The following is a 21,918-nucleotide window of genomic DNA, read 5'->3' as shown; positions in this document are numbered from 1 at the left end:
GCACTTAATTCCCCTGGGTTTGCAATTCCAGCATCACCGGTAGTTGAGCCACAGAATCTTTAAACCTGAAAGTGGATTTAAGAGAGCATTGTTAGTAATTCTGATAGACTTTAGACTTAGACTTGAGGATTAGAGGAACAGAACAATTATAAGATATGTAAGAATAAGGTCTGTTGTGGACAGCTTGCACAATGTCACCATGCTCCAGCACCATCTTGAAGTAAATTACAACCGTAACCAGACCTCAAACAAAGTGCTTCATTGCTTTGGGTTCATCTGAGATGTTGAAACTTTCTACTTAAATTCAAGCCTTTATTTCATGATATTGCAGTATTGGTTCAGTAATCTTTAATTTTATTCTCTTGTTGGATCATCACTAAAGTCTCACCCTTTTTATGTTTTTAACAGACTTGCACTTTACCTGTTGTTATCATCTCAAATGTCAGTCAGCTCCTTAGTGGCTGGGCCTCAGTGGTTTGGTACAACATGCTCTCCAATGATCCAAAGGTAAAAGTCTGTGGGAACTTCCTCAAATGAGGCAGAAGGAGGAGGAGGAATTAGTAAATTTGTTCTTAATCATCACCTGCCCAGCAACAGTAAAGAATGTTGAAGTCTGCAGCATCCTGTACTTGACCGTATGACTTAACAGCAAGTGGAAAGTTTCCTTTCTGGCTATACATTGACTATGCAAAAGATTTGTAATTGAATAATTTTGGACACACTTAACTGTATGTTTGACGTCAAATCATACAGTCAAATGCTGGAAAAACTTAGCAGGTTTGGCCGTATCTGTCGAGTTAACATTTCTGAATTGGTGACACTTCTTCAGAACTGATTTCATTCTCTTGAGTTCCTCTGTCTCTGTCACATCTATTCCACTGATACCATTTTTGACGAAGAGGCCTTCAAAATTTCTGCCTCCTTCTTCAACTGAGGACTCCCACCACGGTATTTGACAAGGACCTCAGCCATGTCTGACCCATCTGCCGTGCTTCGGCCCTCATTCCCTCTCTTCCTTCCTCTAACAGCATTGGGTCCCCTTAGCCCTCACCAACTGTCCCACCAGCATCCACAACCAAAGGATCATTTAGCTGCCATTTCCACCACCACCAGAAACCTGTTCTCTTCCCCTCCCCTCCCCTCTCCTCTCCTCTCCTCTCCTCTCCTCTCCTCTCAGCCTACTGCAGGGACCATCCCCTTGGAACACCTTGGTGCACTCCTCCACTCCCAACACCTCCCCACATCACCATGATGTCTTCCCATGCCATTGCAGAAGGTGTAACTCATGTCCATTTACTTCCTCCCTCCTCACTTTCCAAGGCCCCAAACACCCCTTCCAGGTGAAGCAGTGATTTGCCTGCACTTCAGGCAATCTAGTTTACTGTATTCAAGCTCACAACATGGTCTCCTCTATATTGGGGAGATGAAGCACAGACTGGACAACCACGTTACAGAATACCTAAATTCTGTCTGCAAAAATGATTGTGAGCTTCCAGTTGCCTGCTATTTCAACACAACACCATGTTTCCTGGCCAACATCTTTGTCTCAGGCTTGCTGCAGTTCTCGAGTAGCACCCCATTTTCCGCTAGGGAATTCTACAGCCTTCTGGACTCCATATCAAGTTCAATAACTTTAGGGCCTGAGCACCTCCTCCCATCTCCTTACCCCAGCCCCCACACACCTGGCCCTATCATCACATGGTTTGTTACCACAAACAGCCATTGTCAGCCCTAACAGTCCCCATTAACAACTATTGTTTCCCCCGGGCTGACCTTTACCCCCTCCTTTGTCTGCTCAACTATTCTCTTTTCCTGGACTCCATCTCCATCTATCGATTATTCCTTCCTTCCTCCTTTCACCCCATCTTCAGCGCATATACCAACCTTCTCCTAGCTACATCATTCCTGAAGGAGGTTCAATGGATCCAAAGCGTTAACTCTGCTTTCTCTTCACAGATGCTGACAGACTTGCAGACTTTTTTGAGCAATCTTTGATATTGTTAGCAATAAGTATTGCTAACTGAGCAGCAAATCACTCTCTCTTTGGTGATGATAGTAATGAGAAAATGAAGCCGAGAGCTCACTTATAGGGATATTGCGAGTCGTGCTCTTTATTGAGGTCAGTAGGTGCTGTGAAACAAATGTAAGATAGTGTGTGGGGGTGTGTGTGTAAACTACTAATATCATGTTTCAGAAAACAATCTAAACCTCTGCTGTACGAGTAATTTGGGGAGTAAATTTTTCTTCCCTCTGTCTTCCAGAATTTAACGTTCTTTTCCAGTCCTCCCATGGCACCGTGGAGCCAGCTATCCGAGGTACTAAGCTGGCAGTTTTCTTCAAACACCAAAAGGCATCTGAATGCTGAGCAGCTCAACATGCTGGCAGAAAAGTTATTTGGTAAGAATCTTCAGCTGCTAGGGCCTGCTGCCTTTCTTAGAGCAAGGGCTATATTGGATATGTACGTTTTCAAACTAAAGATCTAAAAGCTATCCAGTAATGCTGATGTGGAGGTGCTGGTGCTGGACTGGGTTGGACAAGGTCAAAATTCATACGACGCCAGGTTATAGTCCAATGGGTTTGTTTGTTTTCAAATAAATCCTTTGGACTATGACCTGGTGTCATGTGATTTTTGACCTTCTCCAGTAATCCAGCAAAGGAAAAGTCAGTTCCAACCATGGCTACTTGAGTTGCTTTTTTAAAAAAAATGTAAAACATAGAACATCACAGTGCAGTACAGGCCCTTGGGCCCTCGATGTTGCACCGACCTGTGGAACCAATCTGAAGCCTATCTATCCTACACCATTCCATTCTTGTCCATATGTCTATCCAATTACAATTTAAATGCCCTTAACGTTGGCAAGTCTACTACTGTTGCAGGCACTGCGTTCCAAGCCCCTACTACTTTCTGAGTAAAGAAACTACCTCCGATATCTGTCCTATATCTATCATCCCTCAATTTAAAGCTGCGTCCCCTCGTGTTAGCCATCACCATCCGAGGAAAAAGGCTCTCACTGTCCAACCTATCTAACCCTCTGATATGTCTCAATTAAGTTGCTGCTCAACCTTCTTCTCTCTAATGAAAACAGCTTCAAGTCCCTCAGCCTTTCCTCATAAGACCTTCCCTCCATACCAGGCAACATCCTGGTCAATCTCCTCTGAACCCTTTCCAAAGCTTCCACATCCTTCCTACAATACAGTGACCAGAACTGTACGCAGTACTCCAAGCGCGGCTGCAGCAGAGTTTTGTACAGCTGCAGTATGATCTCATGGTTGCGGAACTCAATCCCTCTATCGATAAAGGCTAACACACTGTATGCTTTCTTAACAACCTTATCAACCTGGGTGGCAACTTTCAAGGATCTATGCACCTGGACACCGAGATCTCTGCTCATCTACACTACCAAGAACCTTACCATTAGCTCAGTACTCTGAATTCCTGTTACTCCTTCCAAAGTGAATCACCTCTCTCTTTTCTGCATTAAACTCCATTTGCTACCTCTCAGCCCATATCTGCAACCTATCTATGTCTCTCTGTATCCTACAACATCCTTCGTCGCTATCCACAACTCTACCAACCTGAGAGAGTTGTAGAGTTTGCAAATTTACTAACCTGTCCTTCTGTGCCCTCGTCTAGCTCATTTATATAAATGCCAAACAATAGTGGACCCAAAACAGATCCTTGCAGTACCACACTAGTAACTGCACTCCAGGATGAACGTTTCCCATCAACCACCACCCTCTGTCATCTTTCAGCTAGCCAATTTCTGATCCAAATCACTAAATCACCCTCAATCCCATGCCTCTGTATTTTGTTCAATAGCCTACCGTGGGAACCTTATCATATGCCTTACTGAAATCCATATACGCCACATCAACCGCTTTACCCTCATCCACCTGTTTGGTCACCATCTCAAAGAACTCAATAAGGTTTGTGAGACACGATCTACCCTTCGCAAAACTGTGTTGACTATCCCTAATCAACTTATTCCACTCTAGATGATGATAAATCCTATCTCTTATAATCCTTTCCAACACTTTACCCACAACTGAAGTAAGGCTCACAGGTCTGTAATTTCCAGGGTTGTCTCTACTCCCCTTCTTCAACAAAGGGACAACATTTGCTATCCTCCAGTCTCTGCACTATTCATGTAGACAATGATGACATAAAGAACAAAGCTAAAGACTCTGCAATCTCCTCCCTGACATCCCAGAGAATCCTAGAATAAATCCCATCTGGCCCAAGGGACTTATCTACTTTCACACTTTCCATAATTGCTGACACCACCTCCTTGTGAACCTGAATCCATCTAGTCTAGTAGCCAATATCTCAGTATTCTCCTCGACCACATTGTCTTTTTCTAGTGTGAATACTGACTAAGGGTATGCATTTAGCACTTCCCCTATCCCCTCTGACTCCATGGACAACTTCCCAGTACTATCCTTGATTGGCCTTAATCTTACTCTAGTCATTCTTTTATTCCTGATATAACTATAGAAAGCCTTCGGGTTTTCCTTGATTCTATCTGCCAATGATTTCTCATATCCCCTCCTGGCTCTTCTCAGCTCTCTCTTAGGTCTTTCCTGGCTAACTTGTAACTCTCCAGTGCCCTAACTGAGCCTTCACATCTCATTGTAACATAAGCTGCCTCCTTCCTCTTGAAAAGAGATTCAACTTCTTCCGTTAACCATGGCTCCCTTGCTCAACAACTTCCTCCCTGCCTGACCAGTACATACTTATCAAGGGTCCACAGTAGATGTTCCTTGAATAAGCTCCACATTTCTATTGTGCCCATCCCTTGCAGTTTCCTTCTCCATCCTATGCATCCTAAATCTTGCTTAATCTCATTGTAATTGCCTTTCCACCAGCTATAACTCTTGCCCTGTGTTATGTACCCATCCCTTTCCATTGCTAAAGTAAACAAAACTAAAATGTGGTCACTATCACCAAAGTGCACACCTACCTCCAAATCTAACACCTCACTAGGTTCATTACCCAGTACCAAATCTAATGTGGCCTCACCCTTTGTTGACTTGTCTACATACTGTATCAGGAAACCCTCCTGCACATATTGGACAAAAACTGACCCATCTAAAGTACTTGAACTATAGTACTCCCAGTCAATATTTGGAAAGTTAAAGTCCCCCATAACAACTACCCTGTCAGTCACGCTCCTATCAAGGATCATCTTTGCTATCCGATCCTCTACATCGCTGGAACTATTCGGAGGCCTATAGAAAACTCCCAACAGGGTAACCTCTCCTTTCCTGTTTCTCATCTCAGCCCATACTACCGCAGTCAAGGAGTCCTCAAACGGCCTTTCTGCAACCGTAATACTGTCCTTAACTCTCAGTGCCACACCACCCCTTCTTTCCCCGTTTTCCTGGGGATAATAAAGTGTAAAGTGTATTGAGCAGCTTTCAAAAAGAATGCTAACTGTGTCAGACTTCACTTGCAATCTTCACATCCTGAGAAATAATTTTTAAAATGTCGGTTCCTCTTTTTGATGCCACCTCCGCCCACCTCAGTAACCTTGTTTCACTTCAGTTTATTAACCAATCTTCCTATTAGCATTTTTAAAGTGCTGGTTGTGCTTTTTTTTTTCAACTGGTTTAAATGTCCCACTGTGCTTTTGAGGTACATCCACTTTGTTTTTTGAATTACCAAGACGAAGAAAAGAAAATATTGAGGTGGGTGACCAGTGGCTTGGTCAAAGGAGATGGTGGGGTGAAGGGAAGGAAATGAACAAGAGGCCAGAGTTGAGGCACAAAGCTTTGAAGTAGAGGGAAAGAGTTATAATGTTGTGGAAATAAGTCAATGAGATGGAAAGGGCTATGAAGCAATTTTAAATGCTAGATTTGAGGATTTTATATCTTCTGTGGTGGCAGTGGCATAGTGTAATGTGACTGGATGAGTTATCCAGGGCCTAGACCAATGTTCTGGGCGTGTGAGTTTAAATCCCACTATGGCAGCTGGTGAAGTTTGAATTCAATGTATTTTTTTAAATCTGGGATTAAAAGTTAGTCTGATGACAACCAGAGGGGGGGAAAAAGCCTGATTCGCTAATGTGCTTTAGGGAAGGGTATCGGTCACTTTTACTTCATTTAGCCTATGTGTGACTACAGATCCACAGTAATGTGGCTTACTCTTATCTGTCCTCTAAAATGGCAGTAGCAAGCTATTTAGTTTAAGAGCTATTTAGGGATGGGCAAAAAATGTAGCTGTTGCCAGCGACACCCCTTAATATCCCACACAAGAACTTTTAAAAATGTTAGACCAATGACTTCATATCAACTGTTAAGACCAGGATGATTTGAGTAGGTCGTGGGGCAGAATATTTGTCATGGGAATTTCAGGAAGTAGTTTTATTGGGAACACCTTAATGTCCATATTCAGTCTATCCCTGATCGAAAAGCATTTGATGTGGGGGAGAATTGATTTCTGCTCAAATAAGCCTATTCTAATGGACTGTGGGTAAAGATCATCACTGGTGACGTCCTGACAAGAGCACTAATACAACAAGGAAATAATGGCTATCTCCTGATGTGAGCTATTCACTGATCAGCATCCAAGATTGGTCCAGACATTAGTGTACAAATATCTTTTTACCAGGTATACTGCCCTGTAGCATGTCATGTATAAAATCAAATATAAAGTACTTCCCTGTTAATGTCTTCCTGCGTTTTTTACAATTTTATTTTTAAGGCTTTGATTTTAAATTTAAACGTGATTGCTGGTACAGCTGGAGAGTCTGACCACGTGAGAGTGGGTTGACTTTTCAAGATCCCAAAGAACCAGAGGGAGAGACGATGTGATGTTTTTTGAGCAGTAAGTTATAAGGATCTGGAATAGAATGCCTGAAAGGGCGGTGGAAGAAGATTTCAATAGTAAACTTCAAAAGGAGAACTTTTTGAAAGAAAAAAGAATTGCGGGACTATGAGGAAGAGTCATGGGACTAATTGAATAGCTCTTTGATAGAGCTGACAGCCACAATGAGCTGTGTTGCCTTTGATGCTGTAGAACTTTTTAAAAAAAAATTGATGACACTTAAGTTAAAAGTACAAAATATTGTTCTGATTTAGCAGGTTATCAATTCTGTGTCTGTGTTCTTCTCCTTGTGTTTAGGGTTTCAACCGAACTATGCAGAATGTTCCATTACATGGGCCAGGTTTTCCAAGGAGAATTTACCAAATCAGAACTTTTCCTTTTGGCTGTGGTTGCAAGGTGTCCTAGAGCTCATTAAGAAATACCTGGAGGATATCTGGAATGATGGGTAAGGTGATTGTAGTTCACTGTGTGCTGCACTCTCATCCATTTGCTTAAATGGGCTAATTAATTTTCTTTCTTATACTTTTGAGGCATTTATAAAAACAACTGTCAAGTTCAGAGGTCGCGGGGAGGGGGGGAGTTCAGTTGGGCACACTGTTGCCATAGTCTTTGAAATAACTCCACAGAGGTCAGTATCCCGTCACCAAGTCACCCTTTATTTACACGTGCACAGTATGTAATACTGACCCAGCCAGCTCTGAGTGGACAGAACTTCAGACGCTCCTGTTTATTTTTTTTAAATAAGATGCCTGTTCTTTTTTTTCTCTTTTTACCCCCCACACTACTGCTTAACTGCGGTAATGCTTATTTTTCCTCGGCACCCATGTTGTGTGTGCGGGTGTGAGAGACAGTGAGAGACACAAGGTGTACAAATCTTTATTCAGTTTCCACCACCAGGAAGAAAGGAAACACCCAAGTGACCAGTGACAAACTGTGCCCTTCACATCAAAGGGCAATGCTGTGTGATCAAACAGTGAATGGGAGGGCAGGGATTAAATCAAAATAGAGTTGGAGGGGGAAATAATGCACTCCACTCCCTGCGGCGGACACTCTTGTTTATATCTGTCAGTCAGGCCTCCCTTATTTGGACCAGGTTAACCATCCCAATCGGGGAACTCCAGATGTTGAGGTCCACCAGGCTGGCCTTGTTCCAAATCATGACATCCTTCCCACTCTAAGTCTGGGAATATAGGCCTGTTGTTTATCGTATGGCTTGTCCTAGGGCGTTTTCACACCAGATCTGGTTCCTCTGACTCTGCCATGGATACTGGCTATAGTCCAACAGGTTTATTTGGAAGTGCAACATTTCAGACCTCTGAAAGCCTATATTTCCAAATAAAACTGTTGGACTATAACCTGGTGTCGTGTGATTTTTTTAAAAAAAAACTTTGTCCACCCCAGTCCAACACCGGCACCTCCACGTCTTGGATACTTGTGGCACACACCAGCCCATAATCCACCTCTTGCACCTCTTCTCCAGGTAGTAACAATGTTGAGGCTGTGACATCTGCCATGTTCATCTTGTCCTCTGAGGTTTCTTGAATGCTAGGCATGGGGGGTGAACCAACAGGTTCTGACAGTCATACCAGATGATCTGATGGCTGTTTTGCTCCTGCTTAATTTGTGAGGTTGCATCTTTCATATGGTCCATGCTTGTTCAGGATCGCCTCTCCTACCTGAACTTTGTACATCATATGGGAGGTCACCTCGTGTCGACCATGCTTCATACCAATGCAGGGCCATTCTGTGGTTTTGACACCAAACTTCATCCCCTGAATTAAATGACCTCTCGGTTAGGGGAGTCTTGTGTCTGGCATTGGCATTCCTGATGCCCGCCTCCTCAGCCAATAGAAACTCTGCTGGAGCTGACTTTTCCCCCCCCCAATTATGTGAGGAGTTGTCCTATCATCAAACAGGAACTGGGACAGTTTGGTATCGAGAAAAGTGGTAGGCTGTTTCTTTAAGGCTGACTTCAAAGTTTGGACTGCTCTTTCCACCGAACCATTAGATGGTATGGATTTGTCCTTGTATGTCAAATGCCATTTGACTTTATAAAATACTCAAACCCCTTGCTGATAAATTATGGCTTGTTGTCTATGACCAACACCTCTGGGAGGCTGTGTATTGCAAAAGATGCTCAGAACTTTCCAATCGTCGTACCTGTCTTCGATGAATGACCTCTATGCACGTCCATCCAACCACTCTGGGCATCCACAATGACAATACATAGAGTGCGTGAAAGGACTGGCATAGTTGATGTATAATGGCATCCAGGGTTTACCCAGTCATTCCCACGAATGTGGAGGAACTGCTGGCTGTAATCTTTTGTCCTTGTTCGTACTCTGGGCACTGCTCCACCATGTCTGCATCCAATTCTGGCCACCAGATATAACTTCTCACCAACATCTTCATTTTTGGAAATGCCCGGATGACCTGGTGAAGTTCAGCTGATATCAAGCGGCAATCTTTGCTCAGGACAATCACTCTTGCTCCCCATAATAATATGCCATCCTCTATTGTGGTCCAGAAAGGTTCAATTCTGGTTGTGATGGCTCTTTTGTTTCCCCAGAATGGGATCTTTGTGTGTCCACGCTCTGATATTGTCAGTGGTGACCGGAAGAGTGTCCAGAAAGTTTAAAACCAGAATGGACTCTTCCAGTGGCGGTATCCACCAATGGCTCAAGGCATCTGCATTTGCCACTTGACCTCCTGGATGGTGTTCCAATGTGTAATTGTACACGCTCTGAATAAGAGCCCACTGCTGAATTTGACTTGAAGCCATGGGCGGCACTGCCCTGTCCTCTTTCAGTAGCCCTAGCAAGGGATTGTGGTCGTTACTATTACAAATGAACATCCATAAAGGTGTTGGTGGAACTTTCTCACACCAAAGATGACCGCCAGACTTTGCTTCTTGATCTGGTCGTAAATTTGTTCAGCGTCAGCCAAAGTCCAGGAAGCATATGGTATCGGTTGTTCCTCTCCACTGGGCTGCCATGAGCCAACACTTCTCCTATACCATACGGGGAGGTATTGAATGTCAGCATGGATCACTGTGTGCCAACACCTTGGACAACAATAGCTGCTTCTTCACTTCCCTAAAGGTTACATCTTGGCTATGAGACCATTTCCAAGGCTGACCCATTTTCAATATCAAATGAAAGGGTGTCAGGAGGGAGGGCAGATTATGTCTGATTTTTCTGTAATAATTCACCAACCCAAGGAAAGACCTAAGCTTCGCACAAATGTGGGAGCCACGGCACCTTTGATCACCCTCACTTTATCTTGCAATAGGTGTAACCTGCTCTTGCCGACTCTGTAGCCCACTTAGGGTGCCTGGAATACATTTTTCCCTCCCAAGGCACACGCCAGTTTTGGGGAAATGTTGAAGCATTCTGTCCAAGTTCTCTAAATGCACTTTATTGGTCTTCCCAGTTATTAGGAGAAAGTGAGCAGATGCTGGAGATCAGAGCTGAAAATGTGTTGCTGGAAAAGCGGAGCAGGAGAATCGACGTTTCGGGCATATGATGGACTGTTCCATCTTCCGCAGCTACACTGACACCAAACCCCACCTTTTCCTCCGCTACGTTGATGACTGTTTCGGCGCTGCCTCGTGCTCCCACGAGGAGGTTGAACTGTTCATCCACCTTACTAACACCTTCCACCCCAACCTCAAATTCACCTGGACCGTCTCAGACTCCTCCCTCCCCTTCCTAGACCCCTCCATTTCTATCTCGGGTGACCGAGTCAACACGGACATTTACTATAAACTGACCGACTCCCACAGCTACCTGGAATACACCTCCTCCCACCCTGCCCTCTGTAAAAACGCCATCCCATATTCCCAATTCCTTCGTCTCCGCCACATTTGCTCCCAGGAGGACCAGTTCCAATACCAAACAACCCAGATGGCCTCCTTCTTCAAAGACCGCAATTTCCCTCCAGACTGGGCGACGATGCTCTCCACCACATCTCCTCCACTTCCCGCTCCTCCGCCCTTGAGCCCTGCCCCTCCAATCGCCACCAGGACAGAACCCCACTGGTCCTCACCTACCACCCACCAACCTCCATATACATCGTATCATCCTCAGTCATTTCCGCCACTTCCAAACGGACCCCACCACCAGGGATATATTTCCCTCCCCTCCCCTATCAGCGTTCTGAAAAGACCACTCTCTCCGTGACTCCCTCGTCAGGTCCACACCCCCCACCAACCCAACCTCCACTCCCGGCACCTTCCCCTGCAACCGCAAGAAATGCAAAACTTGCGCCCACACCTTTTTCCCCCCCCTTTACTTCCCTCCAAGGCCCCAAGGGATCCTTCGATATCCACCACAAATTCACCTGCACCTCCACACACACCATTTACTGCATCCGCTGCACCCGATGTGGCCTCCTCTATATTGGGGAGACAGGTCACCTACTTGAGGAACGTTTCAGAGAACACCTCTGGGACACCCGGACCAACCAACCAACCAACCCAACCATCCCGTGACTCAACACTTCAACTCCCCCTCCTACTCCACCAAGGACATGCAGGTCCTTGGACTCCTCCCTCGCCAGACCATAGCAACACGACGGTTGGAGGAAGAGCGCCTCATCTTCTGCCTGGGAACTCTCCAACCACAAGGGATGAACTCAGATTTCTCCAGTTTCCTCATTTCCCCTCCCCTCACCTTGTCTCAGTCCCAACCCTCGAACTCAGCACCACCTTCCTAACCTGCAATCTTCTTCCTGACCTCTCCGCCCCCACCCCCACTCTGGCCTATCACCCTCACCTTAACCTCCTTCCACCTATCGCATTTCCAACACCCCTCCCCCAAGTCCCTCCTCCATACCTTTTATCTTGGCCTGCTTGGCACACTTTTCTCATTCCTGAAGAAGGGCTCATGCCCGAAATGTCGATTCTCCTGCTCCTTGGATGCTGCCTGACTTCCCAGTTATTAGCAAATATTCAGATAAATGGCGACCTGGGGTAGACCTTGTAGAAGGTTCTCTGTGGTCTGCTGGAAAATGGCACAGGCTGATGACACCCCAAATGGCAGTCTCGCATATTGGTACAAACCATTGAGTACATGATGGCATAGTGGTATTATCGCTCGACTGTTGATCTAGAGACTGTTAATTTGAGTCCTACCATGGCGGATGGTGGTTTTTGAATTCAACAAAAAGAAGTCTTGAATTAAGAATCTAATGACCATGACATTGTTGTCAATTGTCAGAAAAACTCACCTGGTTCACTAATGTCCTTTTAAGGATGGAAACTGGCATCCTTACCTGGTTTTGCCTACATGTGACTCCACACCCATAGCAATGTGACTCCACACTGAAATAACTCCATGAGGGCCGGTTTCCCATTACCAAGTCATCCTTCATTTACACGTGCATAGTAAATGACCCTGACCTGGCCAGCTCCTAGCGTGAATAGAACCCCTGACACTCCTATTTATTTATTTATTATTTATTTATTGTTGACACTCTTATTTATATCTGTCAGCCAGGGCTCCTTGATTGGACCATATTAACAGCCCCAATCAGGGAACTCATTCTATGAGGTCCACCTGGCTGACCTTGTCCAATCAGTACTTTCTCATCACTGGAGATGTGTATATATTGTGGTTTTATATTTGATGCAACAGATACTTAGTGCCTCCCTTCAATGTAACATTTAGTTCAGTTGTGCTAATGTTGAGAGTTAGAACTACTTGAAGTTGAACATCTGACAAGTCTGGTTCAACCAGCCTGATGTTGAGGAAACAATTTACACAAAGCTGTAGTTTTAACATCTTGCCCATGTTGTTGTAGGGAGGATGTTATTCCCTAAAACAGAGGGTTCTGTAGATTAGTGAAGAAAAATAGGAGAGAAGCTTTTGTGTATACCTCTTAGAAGTGAGTTTTTTTATTAGATTACTTTACTTTAGAGTACTTACAGTGTGGAAACAGGCCCTTCGGCCCAACAAGTCCACACTGACCCTCCGAAGAGCAACACACCTAGCATTCCCCTACATCTGCCCCTTCACCTAACACTATGGGCAATTTAGCGTGGCCAGTTCACCTAACCTGCACATTTTTGGACTGTGGGAGGAAACAGGAGCACCCGGAGGAAACCCACACAACACTGGGAAAATGTGCAAACTCCACACACACAGTTGCCTGAGGTGGGAATTGAACCCGGGTCTCTGGCGCTGTGAGGCAGCAGTGCTAACCACTGTGCTGCCCAGTTTTACTGGAATTTGATGTTACACTCAGTCTGCCCTCTGAACCAGCATTTGCCAATGGCAAACATGGAATAAGATGATTGGGAGCTTAATATTTGATTAGAATCATAACGTGAGGAAATGTGTTTCAGTCCTGTTCTGTCTTGACTGGAGTACTCCTCTTGCGAAAATGTACATTTGGCTGGGAAGGCTATCCTGACTTGCATAATATTCCGAGCTGCTTGGTGAAGTGGAATTGGGCGGGTGTTTTCAGTTTGGGAAGTTCTACCAGTCTAACTGAAAGAGAGTATGAGCTGTCAAAAACGTAGAGCTTGAGAGTGCAGTCCTTCCTACTGTGCCACCATGTTATTGCCTGGGTTAAGTCACACATATTAGTCTAGAATTCCAAATCTTCAGTGGACAACAGCCTATATTATATTGACTGAGCAATTCATGTAGGGTAATTTGTAAATTTATTTAAAACTAGGAAAAAATGTGTTTTAAAGTGGTTGTTGTTGCTTTATGTAATCTTGATCTCTAGGAACATTATTGGATTTTTGAGCAAGAAGAGAGAACGCAGTTTGTTGAAAAGGAAGCCAACTGGGACTTTTCTGCTTCGCTTCAGTGAGAGCTGCAAGGATGGTGGCATTACTTTCTCATGGGTGGAACATTTATCAAATGGTAAATAATAAATGGGGAAACCCTGAAGTTTGGGGCAGTAAATCGGCCAATCTCTCTTGTCTACTAAGTAGGATGGGGATGGGGTTGTTCTTCTATCATTGTCATTTTACTTCTGCTTTTGTTTAAGTGGATTCATTTCTTCAAATGAACTGGAAGGTCTTTTGTTTAAATTTTAAAATAAGCCAGTTTAGCTGCTTAGGGCTTACGTAGACCAATTTAATCAATTTACATTTCCAGTCAATGTCAAAGCACAAGCCCCTTTCCTAGTTTCTGATTTGAATCCCAGCATAACATTCTTTTTTGATGGCAGCCAAACCTTCTCGTATAAGGGGAACACAAGTAAACTCTGTGCATAGAATTCTGACATTGGGTGTGGAAATAAACCACAACACACACATCTGTTCACCCTTCTAATAGAGAGCTTTCCCATGAAAATTGATCGCTGTGGTAATGGTGCTTGGACATGTCTCAGGAATTATTTTTGCTTTTTAAAAAAAAGGATCAACATTACCTTGAGTGAACTTTCTGTATCTTTTAATATCACACATTCTGATGCTGCATAAATATATGAGAGTGTTTAGGGATCTGCACGACCTGCTTGGGCCTATAGTGCTGCAGCGTTTATTGCTGCTTCTGTAAATCCCACAAGAGCTTAGCATTGGTTTATATTGAATTGGATGACCTTAGTTTTAATTTGTGAAACACTTCTCTAATAGCTGGGGAGCCTCTTCCTGCATTACTTGCCTAATGATACTCTGGTCTCTGCTGCTCCAGCGTTTCCTCTTCCTCTGTTTCTTCCTGAGACCCACTTTGGTGCCACAAAGCTCTTTCTCCTCCCTCCATCTTTGCTGTAGTTAAAAGGAGGGCACGTCACACTGTATTCTTTGTTCTTTCTAAGACTGCAAAACTGTTTGTACTTTTGCTGCTATAATATAATTTCAAAATGTAAGTTTGACTATAGTCCTTTTGTAAAAACAAGATACTGTGGATGCTGGATTTCTGAAATAAAAGTTGAAGATGTTAAAAATACTTGGGTCTGACAGCATCTGTGGAGAGCCAAACCGAGTTAATGATTCGAATCTTAACACTTCTCCCTGGAAGTCCTATTGTTCCTGTTTAAAATGAGTATTTGGCACAGCTATATATCCTGCAACAAGAGTGCCTCAGAATTTACTATTGGTAAATTGTGTAAGGATCTATTTCTGGACTCCAGATTTCGAAACCGAACTGGTTTCAGCAAGATTGTTGCGATAACTGTTATTTGCTTTCAGGGGTAGGTTAAAGGGATTCTTCTGACAATTTTGAAATGTATTTTTGGCTTTGCTTGATAATGGTTTGTTTCTTGCTCTTACAGGGGACTTCAAAATCCGATCAGTGGAACCATACACCAAGGCTCACTTGGCTAACATTCCTCTTGCGGAAATCCTTCGTTTTTATAAAGTGATGGCAGATGAGAATGTCCCAGAACGCCCTCTGCTGTATCTGTACCCAAATATTCCCAAGGATGAGGCATTTGGAAAATATTACTTAGACTCTGAAGCAGGTATTTCAGTCCAGGGGTCAACAAAACTTGAGTGCCACATTCAAGGAGAACTGTATTCCAGCCCATTGAGAATGTCAAAATATAACTTTTTGAATAACTGTCTTTGTTCCTTAAGACTGTTAAGGGATGTTTATTTATCAAAAGCTCAATTGGTAAAGATTTTAAAAATTGTTGTGGTTCTGTTCGCCGAGCTGGAAGTTTTTGTTGCAAACGTTTCGTCCCCTGGCTAGGCGACATCATCAGTGCTTGGGAGCCTCCTGCGAAGCGCTTCTTTGATGTTTCCTCCGGTGTTTATAGTGGTCTGTCCCTGCCGCTTCCGGTTGTCAGTTTCAGCTGTCCGCTGTAGTGGTTGGTATATTGGGTCCAGGTCGATGTGTTTGTTGATGGAGTTTGTGGATGAATGCCATGCCTCTAACTCCATCAACAAACACTTCGACCTGGACCCAATATACCAACCACTACAGCGGACAGCTGAAACTGACAACCGGAAGCGGCAGGGACAGACCACTATAAACACTGGAGAAAACATCACAGAAGCGCTTCGCAGGAGGCCCCCAAGCACTGATGATGTCGCCTAGCCAGGGGACGAAACGTTTGCAACAAAAACTTCCAGCTTGGCGAACAGAACCACAACAACGAGCACCTGAGCTACAAATCTTCGCACAAACTTTGAATTTCAAAAATTATGATTTCTTTTAATCTATGGCTTAATCATATCAATCTCTTTTGGCTCTGGATGTCAGTTGGACTTTCTCTCTCGCTCTCTCACGCTCTCTCACGCTCTCTCACGCTCTCACACACACTCTCCCACTCTCTGTCTCTCTGTCTCACTCTGTCTCTCTGTCTCACTCTGTCTCTCTGTCTCACTCTGTCTCTCTGTCTCACTCTGTCTCTCTGTCTCACTCTGTCTCTCTCACACTCGCTCGCACACAGTGTCTCGCCCGCCCGCGCTCTCTCTCTGTCTCGCCCGCCCCCCCTACCCCCCTCACCCCCTTCCCCCCCCCCCCCTCACCCCCTCACCCCCTTCCCCCCCCCTCACCCCCTTCCCCCCCCCCTCACCCCCTTTCTCCCCCCCCCCCACCCCCTCACCCCCTTTCTCCCCCCCCCACCCCCTCACCCCCTTTCCCCCCCCCTCACCCCCTTTCTTCTCCCCCCTCACCCCCTTTCCCCCCCCCCCACCCCCTCACCCCCTTTCCCCCCCCCCCACCCCCTCACCCCCTTCCCCCCCCCTCACCCCCTTCCCCCCCCCCCTCACCCCCTTTCTCCCCCCCCCACCCCCTCACCCCCTTTCTTCTCCCCCCCCCCCACCCCCTCACCCCTTTCCCCCCCCCTCACCCCTTTTTCCCCCCTCACCCCCTTCCCTCTCCACCCTCTTTGCCCTCTTCCCTCATGCTCTCACGCACACTTTCTCCATCTCTCGCGTGCTCTCTCACATTTGAGTAAAACCGTCATGTAACATTAATATATCATCACAAGACATGTACTAAAAAGCCGGAAAAACAAGCTTGACTTGGGAACCCTTGAATTCCCTGAATCTGTAGGTACTGCAGAAATTAAATCACTTTCCCTAGTATAAACCCAAATTTGCTTTCCTTTGTGAAATTGGGAATTGTCATAATTCTCTTAGAAATGTCTTGTCTTGTGCTTTTTCTGCAGATTTTCAAAACAACAAATACTTGAAAACCCGTTTAATCGTGGTGTCAGAAAGGTGAGCAAACCATTGTGCCGATAACTCTGTGCATTTACGTCATGAGGTTTGTATTCATGATCAGAAATCTTGGGAAGTTAATATTTATAAATGATGTGGACTGGGGTGGACAAGGTCAGAGGTCACATGACACCAGGTTATAGTCAAACAAGTGCCCTGACAAAGGGGCAGCGCTCTGAAAGCTTGTGATTTTAAATAAACATGTTGGGCTATAACCTGGTGTTATGTCACTTCTGAGACTATTCCTAAAAGAACAGCATAATAGGAGGGTGTTGAAGGGGCTTTGTCAGTGGCATTCGAACTCTGAAAATGGAGACTTTCGTTATGTGCAAATGCTGCAGTATTGTGCGCCTGTGCAGGTAGCATAGTTTCAAACTAAAAGTTCTGGTTTACTCATGCGTTTTGCAGTTCATGTCAAGCCCTTAATTCAACTCTGATACAAATGATGTACGTAAAATGTAAGCTGGAAGCCTGTAGAGCTTAATGCTATCTCACTTATCACTTCAATCACTGCCATGTCATTGAAGTCAGGAAGTTGCATATTTGCAGTCCCTGATTGTGTCTCAGAATTATCCCAAAACATTTTGCTTGCAATGAGTTTGTTCAAAAGGCAGTCACAGCAGTACCCATTTCACGTACAATGTTGTCCCAGAGCCAGCAAGGAGGTGGCTACGTAATCTCTCTTTTTAAATGCTGCGAGTTGAGGAATTGAATTGAATTGACTCGAATTTGTTGTCATGTGTACCAAGGCACAGTGGAAAGCTTTGTCTTGCGAGCAGTACAGGCAGATCACAGAGTTAAGTAGCATAGGTAAACAGCAAAACAAAAACACAGGTACAGGTGAATGTTTGAGTCCATTCAGTATTCTAACAACAGTAAGGTAGAAGTTGTTTTGAAACCGGCTGGTGCGTGTGTTCAGGCTTCTGTACCTTCTCCCCGGTGGTAGAGATTGTAGAAAAACGTTGCCAGGGTGGGATGGATCTTTGAGAATGCTGGCGGCCTTTCATTGACAGAGGGCCTGGTAGATGGATTCTATAGATGAGAGGTTGGCCTTTGTGATTGTCCCGGCCGAGTTCACCACTCTCTGTAACCGTCTCTGATCTTGAATGGTACAGTTGCCATACCAGGTAGTGATACATCCAGACAGAATGCTCTCGATGGCACATCTATAAAAGTTGGCAAGAGTATTCACCGTCATGCCAAATTTTTGTGGTTCTGTTCGCTGAGCTGGGAATTTGTTACGGACGTTTCGTCCCCTGTCTAGGGGACATCCTCAGTGCTTGGGAGCCTCCTGTGAAGCGCTTCTGTGGTGTTTCTGTGTGTTTTTGCATGAGCAAAACCAATGTAATGTACAAAATCCCATGCAAGGACTGCACAAAACACTACATAGGACAAACAGGAAGACAGCTAACGATCCGTATCCATGAACACCAACTAGCCACGAAACGACATGACCAGCTATCCTTAGTAGCCACACATGTGGATGACAAGCAACATGAGTTCGACTGGGACAACACTACTATTATAGGACAAGCCAAACAGAGAACAGCCAGGGAATTCCTAGAGGCATGGCACTCATCCACAGATTCTATCAACAAACACATCGACCTGGACCCAATATACCGGCCACTGCAGCAGACAGCTGGAACTGACTACCGAAAGCGGCAGAGACAAACCACTACAAATGCCGGAGGAAAGATCACAGAAGCGCTTCACAGGAGGCTCCCAAGCACTGAGGATGTCACCTAGACAGGGGACGAAACATCTGCAACACAAATTCCCAGCTCGGCAAACAGAACCACAACAACGAGCACCCGAGCTACAAGTCTTCTCTCAAACTTTGGTCATGCCAAATTTCCTCAGCTGCCTGAGGAAGAAGAGACATTGTTGGGCCTTTGTAACCAGGAAGCTTGTTGTGGCTGACCACTCCCAGGAGCTTGACACTCCCCATTCGTTCTACCTCTGTGCTGTTAATGTGTGTGGGGGGGAAGGGGGGGCTGACTAACATCCTGCCGAAAGTCAATAATGAGATCCTTGGTTTTTCCAGCATTGAGAGCTAGGTTGTTCTCAGTGCACCATTTTTCCCGGTCTTCCACCTCCCGTCTATAGTCTGTCTCATCGCCATCTGAGATTCGACTGACTATGGTGGTGTCATCAGTGAACTTGCAAATGGCATTAGTCTGGTATTTGGTGATGCAGTGATGGGTATACAGTGAGTACAGTAGGGGGCTGAGTACGCACTCCTGGGGGGCTCCAGTGTTGAGTGTTAGTGAGGATGAAATATTATCCCCAATCTTCACTGGTTGTGGCCTGTGGGTCAGGAAACTGAGGATCCAGTTGCAGAGAGTGAGGCTTAGTCTGAGATCACTAAGTTTAGTAATCAGTCTCGAGGGGATAATAGTGTTGAAGGTTGAACTGTAGTCAATGAGTAGGATTCTTACGCAGCTGTTCTTGGTGTCAAGATATTCTAGGGAGGAGTTCAGGGCAAGTGATATGGCATCTGACTTGAATCTGTTGGTCCGATAGGCAAATTGGAGTGGGTCAAGAGTAGTGGGCAGGCTGGAGTTGATTAATGCCATGACCAGCCTTTCAAAGCACTTCATGACCACTGAAGCTAGGGCCACTGGGCGGTAGTCATTGAGACATGCTACATGAGCTGCCTTAGGCACAGGGATGATGATGGCCCTCTTGGAACAGGCAGGGACAGTGGCCCTGCCGCAGGGAGAGGTTGAAGATGTCCGAGAAGACCTCTGTCAGTTGATCTGAGCATGCTCTGAGTGCACGGCCTGGTACTCTGTCTGGTCCCATCGTTTTCCTTGGATTCACATGAAGGAAAACTGATCTGATCTCTGATTCAGTGACTGTTGGGATAAGTTAGTCAGGACCTGTCAGAATAGGTGTTACCCCTCCGCCGAAATTCTGCTCAAAGCGAAGGCATTGAGATGACCTGGGAGGGATGTGTCATCGTTTGCTATCTTGCACTGTCTCTTTTTAGAACCTGTGATGTCATTCAGGCCTTGCCATAGTCGCTGGGTGTCTGTTTTTGTCTCTAGTTTGGATCGGTACTGGTCCTTGGCTGTCTTAATGGCTCTGTGAAGGAATGAACGTTAGCCAGGATGTCAGAACAACTTTGAATCCTCCTTTTTTAAAAAAAAATACACCATTTAAAATTTTCAACATTCATCAGAACAAATTGAACTATCCTATCTATCTCATTCATCTATTTTTGAATTTTCTGTATTTTTGATTGTGGACTGAAATGGGAAAAGACTGGTTTAAAACCAAACCGTTGTGGAAAGGATTGCTGCACTTTTTAAAAATGAGAAGGAAGTTACTGAAGCACTATTTACACAGATGTTTATTCAAGCAGTGGGAGAAATCTAATTACAGACAAGCTGGATATGTGTACAAATGGAAACTTGGCCAGCAAAAAGTAGCTGATTGCTCGGGGGAATGGGGACCTGTTGTTGATGACAAAGACTTGCTGCCTGCCAACAACTATGTGATTGGTTCCTAGGTAGCTCAACAGCTTGTGGCTGTGAATATTGGCACTAGAAGCCATCAGACCTCTGGAAAGGAAGACACTGTCCTTTCTCCACAGTAAAACACATCCAGCCTGATGACAGCCAGTTTACTTCCCTTCTCAGTTTCTGTAAGCTGTGGCCCTTAACAATAAATCAGACACTTTCTAAGTTGCTTTTTGCCTCCTGTGAGCCTGGGGAAGGTAGGTTGAGGAACAGGAAGTCTTGATGAGCAAAAGAGGATCATTTCAGCAAACCCTTTTGGACAGTGACCATTGAACTGCCTGTTCAGTCTTTCCCACTACCTGACGTGTGTGTGTGTGTGTGTGTGTGTGTAGGGGGAGTTTCATAATGAGGGTACAATTTTAACCAGCAGACTTGTATTTTGATCCATAATTGTTCATCTAGTTATTTGCAAACATTGTAATTCCTGTTAAGTACAGCAATGTGGTCCATGCTTTCTGCAAACCTGGGTCTGAAAGACAGAGAAATTGGTGGGGGGTAGAGGGAAAACTGGTTTTATGAACTTCTATAAATCTTTAACTTTTGTGATGACTCTGGGAATTGCAGAGCTTCATCTTTGGCACACTTGCCCCATGAGGATGAAACCTCTGAGGCAGCGCACTGAATGTTGCTCCAATGTGTCAGCCTCGATCTTTTTTGCTTGATTCCCTAATTGGGATTTAAACCCATCACTTTCTGACTGTTGGCCACAATGCTGCAGAAGAAGTGAAGGTGGTCTTTCATGTTTCCTTCTGTTGTATTGGGATGGATGTAAAACTGCTGCATTAAATTGTGAAGAGAATGTATTCTGGATTTTTGAGGTTTCTCTCCTTTCTGCCGCTCCCCACACCCACCCCTCTGCAGACGGTCTTCTGATCTTCCCAGTGACGAGATCATGGATGATTGTCAGCTGGGTAACCTTCAATTATCAGGTAACGTTATTATTTACTTGGAAATGTTTGTCTTGCCAAACTGTTTCGGTTCTGTGGTAAGACCATGAAATTTGTTGTTCTGTGACTGTGCCTCCTCTAGTTCTTTTCTCTTTTGTTTTTGTTTCTTGCATCATGTTTTAGCTAATTTTCATTGAGGAAATTATTGTGCCCCTCTCCATCATGGCACTTTGGGGCAGGAGAATGAATCCAGTTTTCATGGGGGACCATTGCTTTGTTTTAAACTAATTTTAAGGTTACAATCTTATATTACTACATGCTTCTTTTCACACCTCAACATGACAGCATTGCACATCAGTTATATCTGATGTGTGTTCTGATAACACAGTTTTGGGTTAAATTGCAATGAGGAAATAAGAACCTTACAAATGGATATAGATAGATTAAGAGAGTGGGCCAAAATGTGGCAAATGGAGTTTAACCTGGATAAATGTGAGATTGTCTATTTGGGTCGGAAAAAAATGGGAAGGTGACTTATTATCTAAACAGGCA

At 44.7% G+C, this 21,918-nt stretch overlaps 1 protein-coding gene across 3 annotated transcripts in view; it reads left to right on the top strand.

Moving 5' to 3' along the window:
* LOC122543210 (signal transducer and activator of transcription 1-like) overlaps window positions 1-21,918 on the top strand; it is a 79,483-nt gene that overhangs the window by 50,021 nt on the left and 7,544 nt on the right. For all 3 annotated transcript variants that reach the window (XM_087985472.1, XM_043681682.2, XM_043681681.2), the window contains 7 exons: window positions 409-507; window positions 2,262-2,397; window positions 7,124-7,271; window positions 13,562-13,701; window positions 15,056-15,244; window positions 16,901-16,952; window positions 21,341-21,408. In XM_087985472.1, coding sequence (XP_087841598.1) covers window positions 409-507; window positions 2,262-2,397; window positions 7,124-7,271; window positions 13,562-13,701; window positions 15,056-15,244; window positions 16,901-16,952; window positions 21,341-21,408 — 832 coding nt within the window. The remainder of the gene's footprint in view (window positions 1-408; window positions 508-2,261; window positions 2,398-7,123; window positions 7,272-13,561; window positions 13,702-15,055; window positions 15,245-16,900; window positions 16,953-21,340; window positions 21,409-21,918) is intronic.

Source organism: Chiloscyllium plagiosum, unplaced genomic scaffold (genome assembly GCF_037043375.1).
Source record: "Chiloscyllium plagiosum isolate Xiang-an unplaced genomic scaffold, Cpla_swu_hap1 HiC_scaffold_53X, whole genome shotgun sequence".
Classification (NCBI taxonomy): domain Eukaryota; kingdom Metazoa; phylum Chordata; class Chondrichthyes; order Orectolobiformes; family Hemiscylliidae; genus Chiloscyllium; species Chiloscyllium plagiosum.
Note: the sequence above shows the minus strand (reverse complement) of the source record. Positions and strands in the feature narration are given on the sequence as shown.